At 35.6% G+C, this 14,820-nt stretch overlaps 1 protein-coding gene across 1 annotated transcript in view; it reads right to left on the bottom strand.

Annotated features, from left to right (window-relative positions):
• LOC144956522 (nucleolar transcription factor 1-A-like) overlaps positions 1-14,574 on the bottom strand; it is a 33,795-nt gene extending 19,221 nt beyond the window's left edge. The window contains exons 1-5 of the mRNA XM_078887070.1: positions 14,443-14,574; positions 8,125-8,318; positions 4,387-4,467; positions 2,217-2,369; positions 56-99 (exon numbers count right to left, since the gene is read on the bottom strand). Coding sequence (XP_078743196.1) covers positions 56-99; positions 2,217-2,369; positions 4,387-4,467; positions 8,125-8,318; positions 14,443-14,446 — 476 coding nt within the window. The 5' untranslated portion in view covers positions 14,447-14,574. The remainder of the gene's footprint in view (positions 1-55; positions 100-2,216; positions 2,370-4,386; positions 4,468-8,124; positions 8,319-14,442) is intronic.
• Between the last annotated feature and the right edge of the window lie 246 nt (positions 14,575-14,820).

Genomic DNA, 14,820 nt, shown 5'->3' with positions numbered 1-14,820 from the left:
TTTGTGGAATAATTAATATTGGCAAAATGAGACTCAAAACTCAGATGATACTCACTCATACACAGTCTGTCTGTCTTTATACTGCTGTACATATTTATCCTGAAAATATTGAAAGAAAGGAAGGGAAAATCATTGTCATTGTCGAAAAATTCTGAATGCTGCTCTTGAATTGACATTCCAGAGGGTAAGCATGTAAGAAAAAGGGAAAAATAAATGAATAATAAATAATATCAGACTGAATTCCTCACAAGTAAAAACCGAAAGATTAATTCCATAATAAGTCTTAAAGCTACGTCATAGTCATAGCAGCCAACTTTTCAAAGAGCTAAAACAGGAAGGACTAATGCGCAATAACAGACCTGCCAAATTGAAAATGTCAAATTTAGTAAATTTATATGTCAAATTTTAGTAATTTGACAAGGAAATTAGTAATTTCTAAAATCGTGTAAGAACAACCACAATTTGAACTTGATGATCACTTCAACATTACATCGTCATGCTTATCTGCTGTAGAAATGCTTTATCATTATCATTACTATTATTAATATCATTGTAGTTATTATTATATATTATTATTATTAATAAAATTCTCATTATTATCATCACTATTTAAGTATTACTGAGAATTTAAAATTCATAATTTTCTATACAATTTCGTATTTTCGTAATTGGCCGTGAAATTTGACTAAAATTCGTAAAATCATGAAAAATTCGGCAGGTATGCAATAAAGCCGACCCAAAACAACTAATGTTTGGACTGTTATATAACATAACCTAGATTTAGGTCTTTTCCTGTTCCTAGTTTTAGTTTGCGAGTCAAAACAAAAAATAACTTTGACGAGCTAGTGTATTCAAAACTGTTTGGAAAGTTTCCAAGCATTCAACGTCAGTTATGCCCAGTGGCAGGACATTCCAGTCATTTTTATTATTCTTAAATTCTAGAAATAGAGCCTAACAATAGTTATTATTAATGCTTAAAATAATAATTGTTGCATAACTTCATATGTATTATTTTCTTCCTTTTTATGATATTCAGGCGTCGATTGCGACAACTTTTAGCGGCTTTCAATGTTTTGGCTTGAGATCTTTGTTGTAGTCTTTTTTTTTACTTCTTTTCTTCTTGCTTTTATAACTGTATGTATGTTGTTTGCTTATTTATTGTAATTGTAATAATCTATTATTTCTCTAACATTCAAGACTTATTTGAATAAATTAGGTATAAATGGCATCAGCATCGCAACAAATCTTTGTATTTTTTGAATGCATAATTTGTCGCATAATTTCACTTTTTTTTTTGGGGGGGGGGGGGGGGGGGAAGGGGGCATTTTTGTGTCATAATTTGGGGGGGGGGGGGGGAAATGGCATTTTCCTGGAGGGACAGATTGTTAATAGATGCTATTTATCTGTGCTGATGGTGACAAATAGTGAAAAAGGAGGGACACTTTGCAGGGGTGAGAATGACTGGTCACAATAAAGGAGGAAATTTTTCATAGTGAAGATCACGACCCATCCATGCAACCATAACCTATAAATTTGAATGTCACTAAAATTTACTGAGATGCGATCCAAAATTTGTCTCGCAGCAATTTCTGACACGACTCGGTGGAATTTCAAAAGTTGAAAGTGTAATTATATTTGGTGGTTGTAGTAGGGATGATGATGTGGTGGTGGTTGTAGTAATAGTGGTGGTAGGGATGATGTGGTTAGTAGTGGTGGTCGTATGGATGGTGTGGTGGTGGTTGTAGTAGTAGTGGTGGTGGTAGGGATGATGGTGTGGTGGTAGTGGCAGTAGTAGTGGTGGTATGATTATTAAATTGATATTCCCTTACTAAGCAGATTGAAATTTATTTTTTTGGGAACCCCACAAAAAATTTGCCAATAAAAATAATGATAAAGATATCATAATTGTGATTACTTAAAATTTAAATTCAACTTTATGTTCCTGGTATAGGCCCACCATAGCATGACACCAGATTGACATAGAGGACCACATATTTAGATTATGGTATTCAAGGATGTTAACAAAACAAATAGACCTGAAAAATGTTATCATAAATATTGATATGGTTTCTGTAGCCTTTAAACAACTTATATTTTCATCTTTAAAAAAAAAAAAAAATTTTAAATATAAAAAACAGAACAATAAAATATAGCCGGAAATTTTCCTCGGAAAAAGGCATCCTCCTTGGGTATTTATTCGTAGGATCATGACTTACCTTCTTTGATGGATCAAGCGTTTTCCACTTCTTGGCTATGATTCTACTTAAATCACCTATTTTCTGCTCAGGGTTTTTCTTCTTCAACTTTTTCATCTGTTTATCAGTAAACAGATTGTAGGCCGAAAATGGCTTTTTTGGTGCGCCTGGTACCTGTTACAAAAAGAATTTAGGAGCATCAGATCTCATTTGTGGCATCAAAAAAAATATTAATTTTAAAAAATTATTTTTTAATGGTAATAATATTAATAATAATAATTAAATTAATTTCCAGTTTCGTGTACCTGTTGAATGACTGTCAAATGACTCCACACACTTGAAGAGTAGACAAAAAGTTTATCTCTTATATTTACGGGAAATTTTTCTTTTCTTCCCATTTTGGGAGCTGTGAAACCGGAATTTCGGCATATGCCGGAAGACTGGCATCCATGCTTTCCAGCAAAATGAGAAAAACACCCCAAAAAAATACCAAGAAAGCAAAACACTCAGGCCATGGATGCTGCTGTCAAAGCAGTCAGGACAGACCAAATGTCTAAAGGGCAGGCTGCAGCGTACAACAGGGTCCCTAAAATTACCCTGGTAGATCAATTATGTGGACGGTACACAACGGTCCCCTCAAGCAATAACTGTCTTGACTGCTGAGTATGAAGAGAAGTTGGTGCATCACTTCTAAGAGGGGTTGTGACAAGACCAAGGAAGATCTGTGTCTTACCATCCAAAGAATCCTAAAGTGTGAAGGGAGACCCAACCCCTTTCCAGAAGACAAGCCAGGGCTAACTTCGTACCGTGGCTTCCTCAATCGTGGCTTCCTTACAATAAGTGAGAGGAAGACCATGGTACTCGACGAGCAGAAGATTCTGAAACAATTCAGTTTGGGGGGATGAATGGATGGATGGATGTGGGAGCGGATGGAAGTGTATGTTTTACTGTGTAGGTATGACAAAGATCGTCGGCATGGATGGATCGGATATGCCTTGTGTGCAAGACGGCTTCACAAGGAGTGTTCGGGTGAACAGAAGGAGTGAGGAGGAGGTGGGTGAGTTTCAGTTTGTCCATGACGTTAGTTCTATGCCAAAATGAATTATAAACTTATTTTTAGAATACACTTTTAATCAATGTTGAACCCTGCCTTTTGTTAGCATTCCACACTTCAGTTGTTTTTACTTTTGTTCACACTCTAATCACAAGTATGTAATATCTTGCTTTCAATTCTTCCATCAATTTCATTTTTAAAAACAGGTGCCAAAAGTTATGGTCAGGAAGGTCGATAAATTTAGTTGAAAGGATGTTGGCATAAGATACAAGTACTTCGACCGGTCGGTAGTACCACAAACGTTTATTACCAGGAACTCAAAAGAGGGGGTCAGAAATACAATACTGACAGGCCGGTTTGGGCCAGAATTTCTTCGATGGGTTGGTATGGGGTAAACACATGGCAGAGAGAAATGGATGTCAATTCAAAATAAGAAACTTTTAGATTGTACAAGCTGGCAAACTGGTCTCTAGTGAACTTCATCTAGTACCAATGACATCATTATTTTGCAACATTTGTTTTATTTTCAGTGTAGGAGAGCATATTTTGTGTTGACATCCGTCATAAGCCTTAGGGAGATAGTAAGAGGAAGAGTGACTCTAGAAAGAAGTTGTAATGTTTAAAAACGCCCATATAACTTATAAGCCCACCAAATGTACTATCATGCTACAGCTACTTAGACAAAAAAAATAAAAAAATCTAGAGCCCTCCCCTCACCCTTTCTTTCCCCCTATCCCGTTCACTTTCACATTAACTCATCCAGGACCACCACCGGTGTGTCACTTTATAAATTTGGAGCCTGTCTATCTAGACAGAGCCAGTCTTGACAGACTTCATAAAAACAGGAGCATCACCAAAATTCATGCAACTGAGCACAGGTGTCAAAAAATGGCAATCGTCTTTTATCTACCTTTTTTTGTTTATTAGTTTTTTGGTTTTTTTTAGATCAATGAAATTTCGGAACAGGATAGGATTGCGATTTTTCAGAATGGTAGGCACGTCTGCTAATACGAATAATATTGTGAAAATCGAGATAACAGATGTAAGCGGATCGGGATAACAGATGTAAGTGAATTGTTTCGTGAGCTGGGCATTTTACCACGTTGTCTTAAATTGAGTTATTAAATAAATACATACCATTTCCAATGGGACATTGTCTCCATGCAGTCTCTCCGAGGCCATTGCACATACATCTTTGTAAGTGAGTGATCTGTAAACCTGAGGAGGAAACATTTGATCAATCTAAACTGCACATACATCTTTGTAAGTGAGTGATCTGTGAACCTGAGGAGGAAACATTTGATCAATCTAAAACTGCACATACATCTTTGTAAGTGAGTGATCTGTGAACCTGAGGAGGAAACATTTGATCAATCTAAAACCTCCCTCCATAAAGATTGACTCAAGCTAATACTAATATCTATCCTTGCAATTCACAAGACTTGTATAAAAACACACTTTGCAAAGTTAAGTAATTGGAAAAACCTTGTGTAACAGGATTTCTTTCAATATCAAAAAAAAAAATTTGAGCTTTTATAAAGTGCAATATCCACTAAATGTGCTCAGAGCACTTTACAAGGGGTCCCTGGCCAACAGCAATACTTAACATGTAGGACGGCACATGACGCCCGTTAGACGTCATTACAATTTTTTTCGGACAGAGATAATGCTGTTAACGACCAGGTACTCATTTTACACCCAAGTCCGGTGAGAGAATATGAGAAAAGAGCCTTTTCCAAGGACTCAACTATGTGTCGAGAGAGGCTCGAACCCAGGACCTTCCGATCCAGAGGCGAGTTTCATACCACAAGACCACATAGCCGCACAAAAGTATCCCTCTAATATTATGCTGAGAGCGCACATCCATTTCTCTTATACAACAGAACAGAGATTCTAACTTTAATTCACAAACAAGCATCTCAATGTCTATGACATACTCTTGAATTCTATAAATTCAGTTTATATACATTAACACAAAATGTCTCACACTTCAACTGAACCATGTTTGCACTGTTATGTGTCTCTGATTCTGATTTGTTACTCAAGATAAAATAATAATATCACACTTCTACAATTACTAATAGTAATAATAATAATAATAATAATAATAATAATAATAATAATAATAATAATAATAATAATAATAATAATAATAATAATAATAATAATAACAATGTAGTAGTATAGTAGTAGTAGTAGTAGCAGTAGTAGGAGGAGTAGCAGTAGTAGGAGTAGTAGTAGTAGTAGTAGTAGTAGTAGTAGTAGTAGTAGTAGTAGTAGTAGCAGTAGCAGTAGTAGTAGTAGTAGTAGTAGTAGTAGTAGTAGTAGTAGTATTCCTCTGTCCTTGGTCAAATGTCAAATCTTGAAATATATGGATGACTGGTACTTTTGATTGAGAGGAAAATTAATTCACATTTGTAATTATAACATGGAAAAATGTGTTATCAAACAGTTGACAAATACATAAATGCAAGAAGCTAAAGCAAAATTTTGAAATGAATAAACACAGTATGAATACAAAGACAATTGACATAAAATTAGGGGCTTGCACACCTACACCAATATACACTCCAAGGGAGAGAAAAACATATATTCCTAACAATCTACCTAGTGATGAGGATGAATAAAATTTAAAAGGTTGAATCTGGAGATAATTCAGAAAAATGAGAGGGCACAAGAAGTGAAGTAAGTAGAAAAGTGCCAGAAGACTAGAGAATAAATGTTTGTTTTTATGTTTTTAAGGGTTTTACAGCGCTTGCAACACATTTAGGTCATATCAGCGCCAGTAAAAAGGAAGAAAATTGGAGAGTGAAAAGATTTTATAGATTTACAATTAAAAGGACTTGAGGAAAAAGTAAGACAGGGGAATGGCTCTGTGACGAACGATTTTCTTTCACTGCGTGTTTCTTTATCATTCGTCAGTGTCCCTTTAAAAACCACTTCAAACCTAGTGGACGAGACATATATTTGATTAACACCTCCATTTAAAATACTCAAACATGGACAGTCTTTCTCCAATAAAGCTCTAAAATCTTTCTAACGGAAATTTTGGTTGTTAGGTGGTAAACCTTTCCATTGTATAACGGAACACTCACTTTCAGCTTAAGGCTTATTTACCTGTTCAAATTGTCTGCCCATTGTATCCATGCCTGCTGCTAATTACCTTTTCCAAACAAGACTCCAACGTGCATAGGCCCTGAGGTCTTGTCTCGTTCAAGAGTAGCTAAAATTACAATTAAGGTCTAGCTCTCCGGTAATTATCCGTTATTCTTTCTTACCAAAGCATCTGGATATCATTGGCTATCTAAAACAGGAACATTCTTCTGATTGGCTATTCCCATAATTCAGACGCGCTCTTTCATTCCACAAAATCAAATTCATCTCTGAATTTAATCACACACACACGCTAAGAATCCCAAGAAAGAAGAGCTATCTCTCCAATTTCAAACTTGTAAAAGTTTGTCATCTCGGCTGGAGGTCCTGGTCCTTTTCCTTGTAGCACCCAGTCGTGCCGAATCCCTGCATCCCAGTCCTTGAACAGTGGTAAACCCCTGATGTCAGCCTCTAAATACAACACACTGTTGTGAAGTCCAGAAAACTCTGCAAGCAGGCGCTAACCCTGGAACTAACAGATACATTTGCCTCAGTCAAGCAAGCCGGCGGGATAAAGATAAGCCAAACGAGCTTATACCATTTTCAAATGTATTTTCCACAGACACAAATGATTATATCAAAATAAATAGTTAAATAAATAATAAATTAGATCCACTCAAATAGAGCTATTCTTCCTGATATCAAATAAATACTTATTCCTTCTATCTTTTCCTGTAACAATCTAATTAAACTTTATGTATAGAATTGTTATTATTGCATTGGGCGTTACTATTGTCTTGACTCACTTGTTATTAATACAATTAAGTTATAAGGGACCCTAAGGCAATATTTGATCTCCCCTAGATTAAACCTGAGCCGTTTGTGGTATAGGTTGAGTGGTGCAGCTGGTAACGAGAGCCATAGCGTGCATACTAGTTCGAATCCAGACCATTGAGCTATCGGTTGGACTCGATCCCACAAAAATAACACACAACCCGCCACAGGTTCAAATCGGGAACATATGTGGATTCCAAGAGCACACTATCAGTGTACATATTTTGAGATCACCTAAATGTCTCATCCAGACACAAGTGCAAGATCTCACTAATAGGAATACACTTAAATGCTTACGTTAGACATTCAAAATAACAAATACAAGTAATCTCATTCCAAGACAAAGACAGAAAGCAAATTGGAAAACAGATATAAGGCGAAAGAAGTAAGGGCCACCCTGCCCACTATGGTAGAGAATAAAAACTTTGCTGCAATGAGGATTCGAACCCATGACCTGATTGTGACGGCACGACTGCCTGGCCATGAGAGGATGCTCTACAATCGACATCATCCACTACTCGATGTTTGTAGCTACAAATCAATAACAAAAAATGAAGTGAGTAGAAAAATGCCAGAGAACAATAGAGAATAAAATCTAAGCAATGATGAGGATTCGAATCCATGACCTGACAGTTTACAGCACCACTGCCTGACCTGACCACGAGAAACACCATCAACAACCGAGTAGTGGATGATGGCAATTGTTGAGCGTCCATCTCATGGCCATTCAGTGGTGCCACAACAGTCGGGTCATCGGTTCGAATCCTCATCTCCGCAAAGTTTTTATTCTCTATCGTCTTCTGACACTTTCCTACTCGACTTCATTTCTATTTATTAATCTGTAGCTACAAACATATAATGTGAGACATAAAAATATTATGATTCGAGAAAAACATGGCCGCAATTCTAAAAGGTTAAAATCTTTAAAAAGAACCAATGAATGCTTACAAAGCTGGTCATGTGCTGGACTGCATCACAGCATTCCGAGGCAGTCTTTCCCAGGATTTTAATCTCACCCCAATTGATGACCTGAGTAACACCTGTCCTGTATTTTTTGCTGGACCCAGTCTGAACCATGACTTGGTTTAGCAAGTCAGTCAGGGAGGTGACAGACCAGCCACTAATCGTTTCTCTGTTTCCATCTGCAAAAATATATTATGACAATGATAACAAAAAAAAAAATCAATTCCGTTTAAATATGTCCCGCAAAGCTCTCTTCCTGCCAATAAAGTGATACAAAGCTGCTAGAAGCTTTGGACTGTATAAAGTAGAGAACAAAATGAATATGACAACTTTAAAAAAATGAAAAAAAGTTCCGGCCCAAAATCCTTCTTCAGCCTATTAACTTAAGTGACCTAATAATAAGAGCCAAAACGATTTATTACCATTCCACTACCACCAAACTGATAACTGATAGAATTCACTTAAACGGAAGATAGAGAGTGGGTAATTGTTAATTCTCAACACGCGGCGCATGCACGACTCAGGTGTCAAATAATCTGGTGACAAGATACCCCCTAGTTCCGGGTGTTGAATAACACATCACTTTAGATAGACGGCAGAGAAATGTTTGGCATCGTTGTCCACAAAATTGCAATGAGTAACCCCCACCCCTCTGAGGTTTTTGCAGGCCGGGCTTGGGACCGTCATGTTCAAGATATAACTTCATTGGAAGGGGGAGCTGGATGTTTAATTTTGTTTCTTTTTCACACTTTGTCGACAACAAAATGTGACATTATTGTTTTTGAAAAAGAGTAGTCATGAAGCATCAGCATCCTGTTTTTTGCCATGTTCTTTTTTAAACAAGACGTTGTGTCGACCTTTCCATCTAGTGAGCCAGCCTTCTGATGGGGAGAAAGACACGCCTTGTGTTGATGCCAGTTCAGTTGCCTTTGGCTTGATTAGGTCTCCTGGCAGTAGAGCGCCTTGGTTTAAATTATCACCAATCCAGATGATTTTCAACGATAACTTGCTTTCAATCTCTCTGTTGTTTACGTCCCAGATTTGATTTGTTACTCGCTTTGATTGCAACGGTATCCTTGGTATTTTTTAGCAAACGAGAGACTCTGGCTTTTGATACACCGTACTTCATAGCTAGCATGCCTTGCGTTTGCTTTGGAATTGATTCTGCATCGCAATTAATTGAAGCGTCTGTTGAAGAGTGAGATCCCTGCGCTTTAGGGAAGCCATTGCAGTAATGATGGTAATTTGTGATGACAGGATCTTTTATCTGTCCTGTCAGAAATTCGCGATTACAACTTTGACGCGAATTCGCGTTTTTTGCAACTTTTGCCACTTTTTGTAACTGTAGTGCAACTTTGATACTTTTTTGCAACATTGGTGCAACTTTTGTGGAAAACCCACTAAAAAAAAAGGCTATTTTTCTCCAAATCTCGTAACATGTTTGGGAGCTGTGGAATCAGTTTAACAGATGCATCTCGATACTTTCCTGATGACATGACACAGTCAAGTAAAATGTCCTTGCAGAGTCTATTTTGTCAGGCATTTTCGGCTGTAGCCGACAAATTGGATAAGTATATGACCTTTATAATAATAATATTCTGATAGTGTTAGACAAGCAACAATCATTGGACAGTACGAAGTAATGGTATCAGCTGTGTCAGTCTGATACGGGTAAAACAGAATTTCTTCTGAACTCTTCTGCTTTCTTTCAGTTCCAAAGTTCCACCCTTCGCCTACTGCCTGTACTGTCTCCCTTCTGTGTTTGCGCATGTACATTCAAGTTCAAGATAGGCTACTTATTGCACATTGGATACTATTCAGACGAGTTCGAATTGCCACTTCAATAAAAAAGCTGGATTTGCATTTGAGCACCATTTATTTTCATATTGTGTTAAATATCACTTGATATTAACTGATTCGGGACACAAATAACAACTAGCACTTTTTCAGATTATTTGGTATATTTCACACTTAGTTTGGCATTTTGAATAAAATCTTTCTGTCAGACAGGTGAATAACAATAATCAAAAGTCCAGGTTTTTCTTTATTGGCAGACATGTCTGGCAATAACTACAGCCCACACAATAAACAGCATTATAAATCCTCAGCATAATCAAAATATGAAAATTTGCTCCAAAGTCCTAAATACAGTTTCTAAGCAACCAGTCTCTCCTTTTCAACAAGATTGCCTGAATCAAAAACTTCTATGCAGTTCTCTAGCTGGAGTCAAAAATTCGTAACTCTACGACTACGACTACGAATTTTTCGTAGCAGTGTTAGTAGGAAGGCCTCTATTATTAGATAGTTTGATAATTTTTTCAAAAATAAAAATTAATAATCATTTTTTACATAGACATATAGGCCTTTAAAAAAAAATTTAATATGATACCTTACTTTTAGATCTAGGATAAAGGGTTCCAAAGTTATGATGATTTTACTACTCAAAATTTACTATTGCAAAAAGCTCAAAATCTGTGACTGAGCCCCCGATGGACAGCCTCTCGTTAAGGTGACCACTGATTGAAACGGGACTTTAGCATAGAGAAAAGAGGGTTGGTCACTTGTGGCCAAAATTAAACAACCTGCGCTGCCTTCATTCTTGATGAAATTTGACATAAACATGGATAAATGAATTATCTAGATGCATTTTCTTTTCTTTTTTTTTTTTGCTATCTCAATTTTGAAAATAATTACAAGTTTTAAATTGACGTAATTTTTATAAAATTATAATTTTTGACATAATGTACCAACATTGATTTCTATCACATTAAAATAAAAAAAGTGACTATTTCTCTGAATGCTCGGGAAAATAAACTTGATCTCTATTTCTCTGAATGGTTTCCATTCTCAAGATTTATTTGGTTAGGCCTACTTGCTGATATTTAGGTTTACTTCTGTTCTCTTTTGATAGTGCAGAAGTGACCGCGCCATGGAGTATTCGCGATAGCACAACATTTTGATAAAATCTGTTTTTGTCAACAATGTGCCTAAAAAACGCTAGCTTGATGAATCATGAGAATTCACTGTCCACTCTGAGAATTTACTTTTGCATCGACATCGTATCCGTAACCCATCGGCTACTGGAGGCTAGCTGACGATTCGGAGAAATAGAGTTCAAGTTTATTTTCCTGAACATTCGGAGAACTAGAACCGGTCTTAAAATTAAAATAAAGCTTGATCTCTGCTCTTTAAAATGATACCAGAACCGTTTAGATACTGTGAAAAATAATGCAACAGTGATCATGTGAAATCGTGTTATTCAAATTTTAACCTAATTGGCACTGCACCTGTCTACAGGCTGGAATCAGAATCAGACTAGACTATGACTAGAATAGAGACTAACAGCAACAGATAAGTATTCCGATATTTAGAATTAGGAAATTTTAAACTTTCACTAATCTATTACAAGGTATATGAATGTGCTCGAGTTTTTAAAATGCTACACTATATATCTATTTATTGACAATTTGAATAAATAAACACCTGACTAAAGATCCACAGTGAATGAAAATACAAATTGCATTGATGAAAGGCTGTCATTATTCCCAGACGCCTGTCTGGGGATAATGAAAATTTGTTATCACCAGACGCATGTGGCAAGTGGGCAGAAAGATTTTATGCAAAATGCCAAACTAGACGTGAAAAATACCAAATATTCTGGAAAAAATACTAGTGGTTGTGTCCCAAAACAGTTAATATATCAAGTGATATTTAACATAAGATGAAAGTAAATAGTGATCAAATGTCAAATCCAGCTCTTTTTAAAAAATTATTTTAAAGCAAATGGATCAATGAAATTTCTTTTGTTACTTTGATCTGAAAACGTCAAACTGGCAATTCGACTTTTTATTTTCAACCAGGAAGAAAGTTGTTAATCATCAAATCTGTTCATAGTCCACCAACCATTTAACTTTTCACTACCTACCTACCTGTTAACTTTATTGATATTCTCTTGTTTCTATAATTTTCTCATTCTGGCCACAATTTTGGGGATGACCGGGAATTATTTTTTATTTCGCGGACGAATTCCTAAGCCATGGTGTTGTTCACCCCAAAGCCCAAAACCCAAAACTGACACCTGCTGTTATTTTCCTGTCTTCTTCGCACAAGACAATATAATTTAGTATCACACGTCCACAAAACTAGATCCAACAACATATTTTTATTCGAATCAGAGATGAAAATAACTACCAAAAAAAGGAAGCAAAAATGGTGGAAATATGTTTAGCTCATATATGAATTTAAGATATTCCGATAGCGGTGTGGATAGACAGCTCAGTGGGTTAGGCCACCTTTCATTTTACTCCTTTTAGCTGCACAGATTCGAACCAGTCGCGACACCCCCCCCCCCCCCCCCCCCCTCGCACACTTTTTTTTTTTTTTACCTTTTCTTTCTTTCTTCCCAATTGATGTTCATTGTTTTCACTTTTGTTCCGAGTTCCGAGCAAGAGTTTTTTTAATCAGTTGAATTTTTTATTTCTCCGATAATATTATTTCATTATTTAATTTGGTCTAGATCTATTATTGTTTTTTTTTTGTTTTGGTCAAATAATAATAATAATAATAATAATAATAATAATAATAATAATAATAATATTTATTGTAATAATTGTTATTATTATTACTATTACCATCATAATCATTATTATATTATTATCAATAATAATATTATTTTTATTATTAATACTCTTATTATCATACTATTACTATTATTATTATTATTATTATTATTATTATTATTATTATTATAATTGTTATTATTATTATTATTATTATTATTATTATTATTATTATTATTATTATTATTATTATTATTATTATTATTATATCTATCCTCTATCTGACCATTTGGTCGCTCTCTGAATATTTGTTTGTTTGCTTTTTAATTATTTATTCTTTTTAGACACTATTTGAGATCGGAGTGGGGACGAATATATTTGCTATTGTTTTTGTTTTTAAGGGTTTTACGGCGCTTGCAACACATTTAGGTTATATCAGCGCCAGTAAAAAGGAAGAAAATGGGATAGTAAAAAGTTCTAGAATTACAATTAAAGCACCCAAGAGAAAGTAAGACAAAGGGGAACTGGGAACGAATAGGGATCAGATGTAGATTCCAAGAGCATATCACCAATGTACTTAGTTTGAGATCACCTATAAGTCTCATCCAGACACAAGCACAAAATCCAACAAAGAGGAATACACTCAAATGCTACATTATAAATTCAAAATAACAAATATAATAATACATAACAGAGAGATGATTTACAAGGAAAAAAATATCATCTCCCAAAACAATAACTATGCATTTGACTGTTTCCCTCCCAGCTAGATTCCGGCCAGTGCCAGGACAAAACCAAGTAATCTCATTCCGAGACAAAGACAGAAAGCATGTTTGAAAACAGATATAAATATAAGGGGATAGAAGACACAGTATGTACCTCCCTGCCCGCTATGGGAGGTCAGGATCCCCACCCAGATATATTTGCTAGAAACTAGAAAAAAAAACCAAGAGAGAGAGAGAGAGAGAGAGAGAGAGAGAGAGAGAGAGAGAGAGAGAGAGAGAGAGAGAGAGAGAGAGAGAGAGAGAGAGAGAGAGAGAGAGAGAGTTTAATATTTAAAAAAAAGAGGTGTGGGGAGGATGGATGGGACATTTATTCCTTTCAACGTTCTGTAAAAAGAAGACGGAATTTAAAAAAAAAAAGTGACGTTACCAGGATTCGAACCCACAATGTCGATTCTGGTCAAACTTCCAGGGCAGACGACTAAACTATTCGGCCATGACACCCACTTCGAAGTCGACGTATATTGTAGTGTATACTATACGTAGTAACAACTGATTTTAATGTTGGTTAATTTTATGTTTTTATAGATATTTTATTAACTTTCCTTATTTCTATGTGCATTTGGAAACATTCCATATTCTGGAATTTGGATAATTGTTTAAAAGAGCGGAGTTTCAAATATGCGTCTGGGGATAATGAAAGCTAGACCGAGGAGCTTTCCGGAATTCGGAAGGCCTCAAAATTTGTTTCTGGAACATCCATGCACAATGCATTATCATTCATAAAGAGTCCAATTTTTTTATACTTTAATTTTTTCTCCGTTCAGACATCAGATTCCCGAATCAAAATCATTGATCGATCAAATAAATAGATCTAGAGTCTATGTTCACTCTGTTCGAGTTCGTTGGGTTGGAGTTGGAGTTGGGTTTTTTTCTTCTTTTTCTTGTCTTAGCGTTTTCTAACAGTAACAGGTTCATTCATGGATGAATCTTATTTTACAAAATAATCAAATTTTACCCACCCATTAATCAGTCTGGGGTGTAGATTGAGAAATAAAACCAAAACAAACACAAACACAACACTTTCGTCTGTTTGTAGTTAGCGTGGATTTTTTTTTTTTCAAATTTCTCTACTTTCAATTTCAAGCAGGGTTGCCAGATAAAACAAATATAAAGGACCAAATTTGGTCTGAAAAATAAAAGTCAAACGCCTATAAGCTAATGATGTCTTGCATCCCCAACAATCTCAATTATTTGAATTGCATTTAACTTAGGAATTTATACCAACCCTCCCCTCCCAACCCCGATTTTTTTAATGGTGAAAACGATAGATAGTTAGAAAGATATAAGAATAAGTAGAACAAGATATGAAGTGAGTAGAAAAGTGCCAGAAGACAATA

This window comes from Berghia stephanieae, chromosome 11 (genome assembly GCF_034508935.2).
Source record: "Berghia stephanieae isolate SIO BIC M18660-M18661 chromosome 11, UCSD_Bste_1.3, whole genome shotgun sequence".
Taxonomy (NCBI): Eukaryota; Metazoa; Mollusca; class Gastropoda; order Nudibranchia; family Aeolidiidae; genus Berghia; species Berghia stephanieae.
This window is presented reverse-complemented; position numbering and strand designations above follow the sequence as displayed.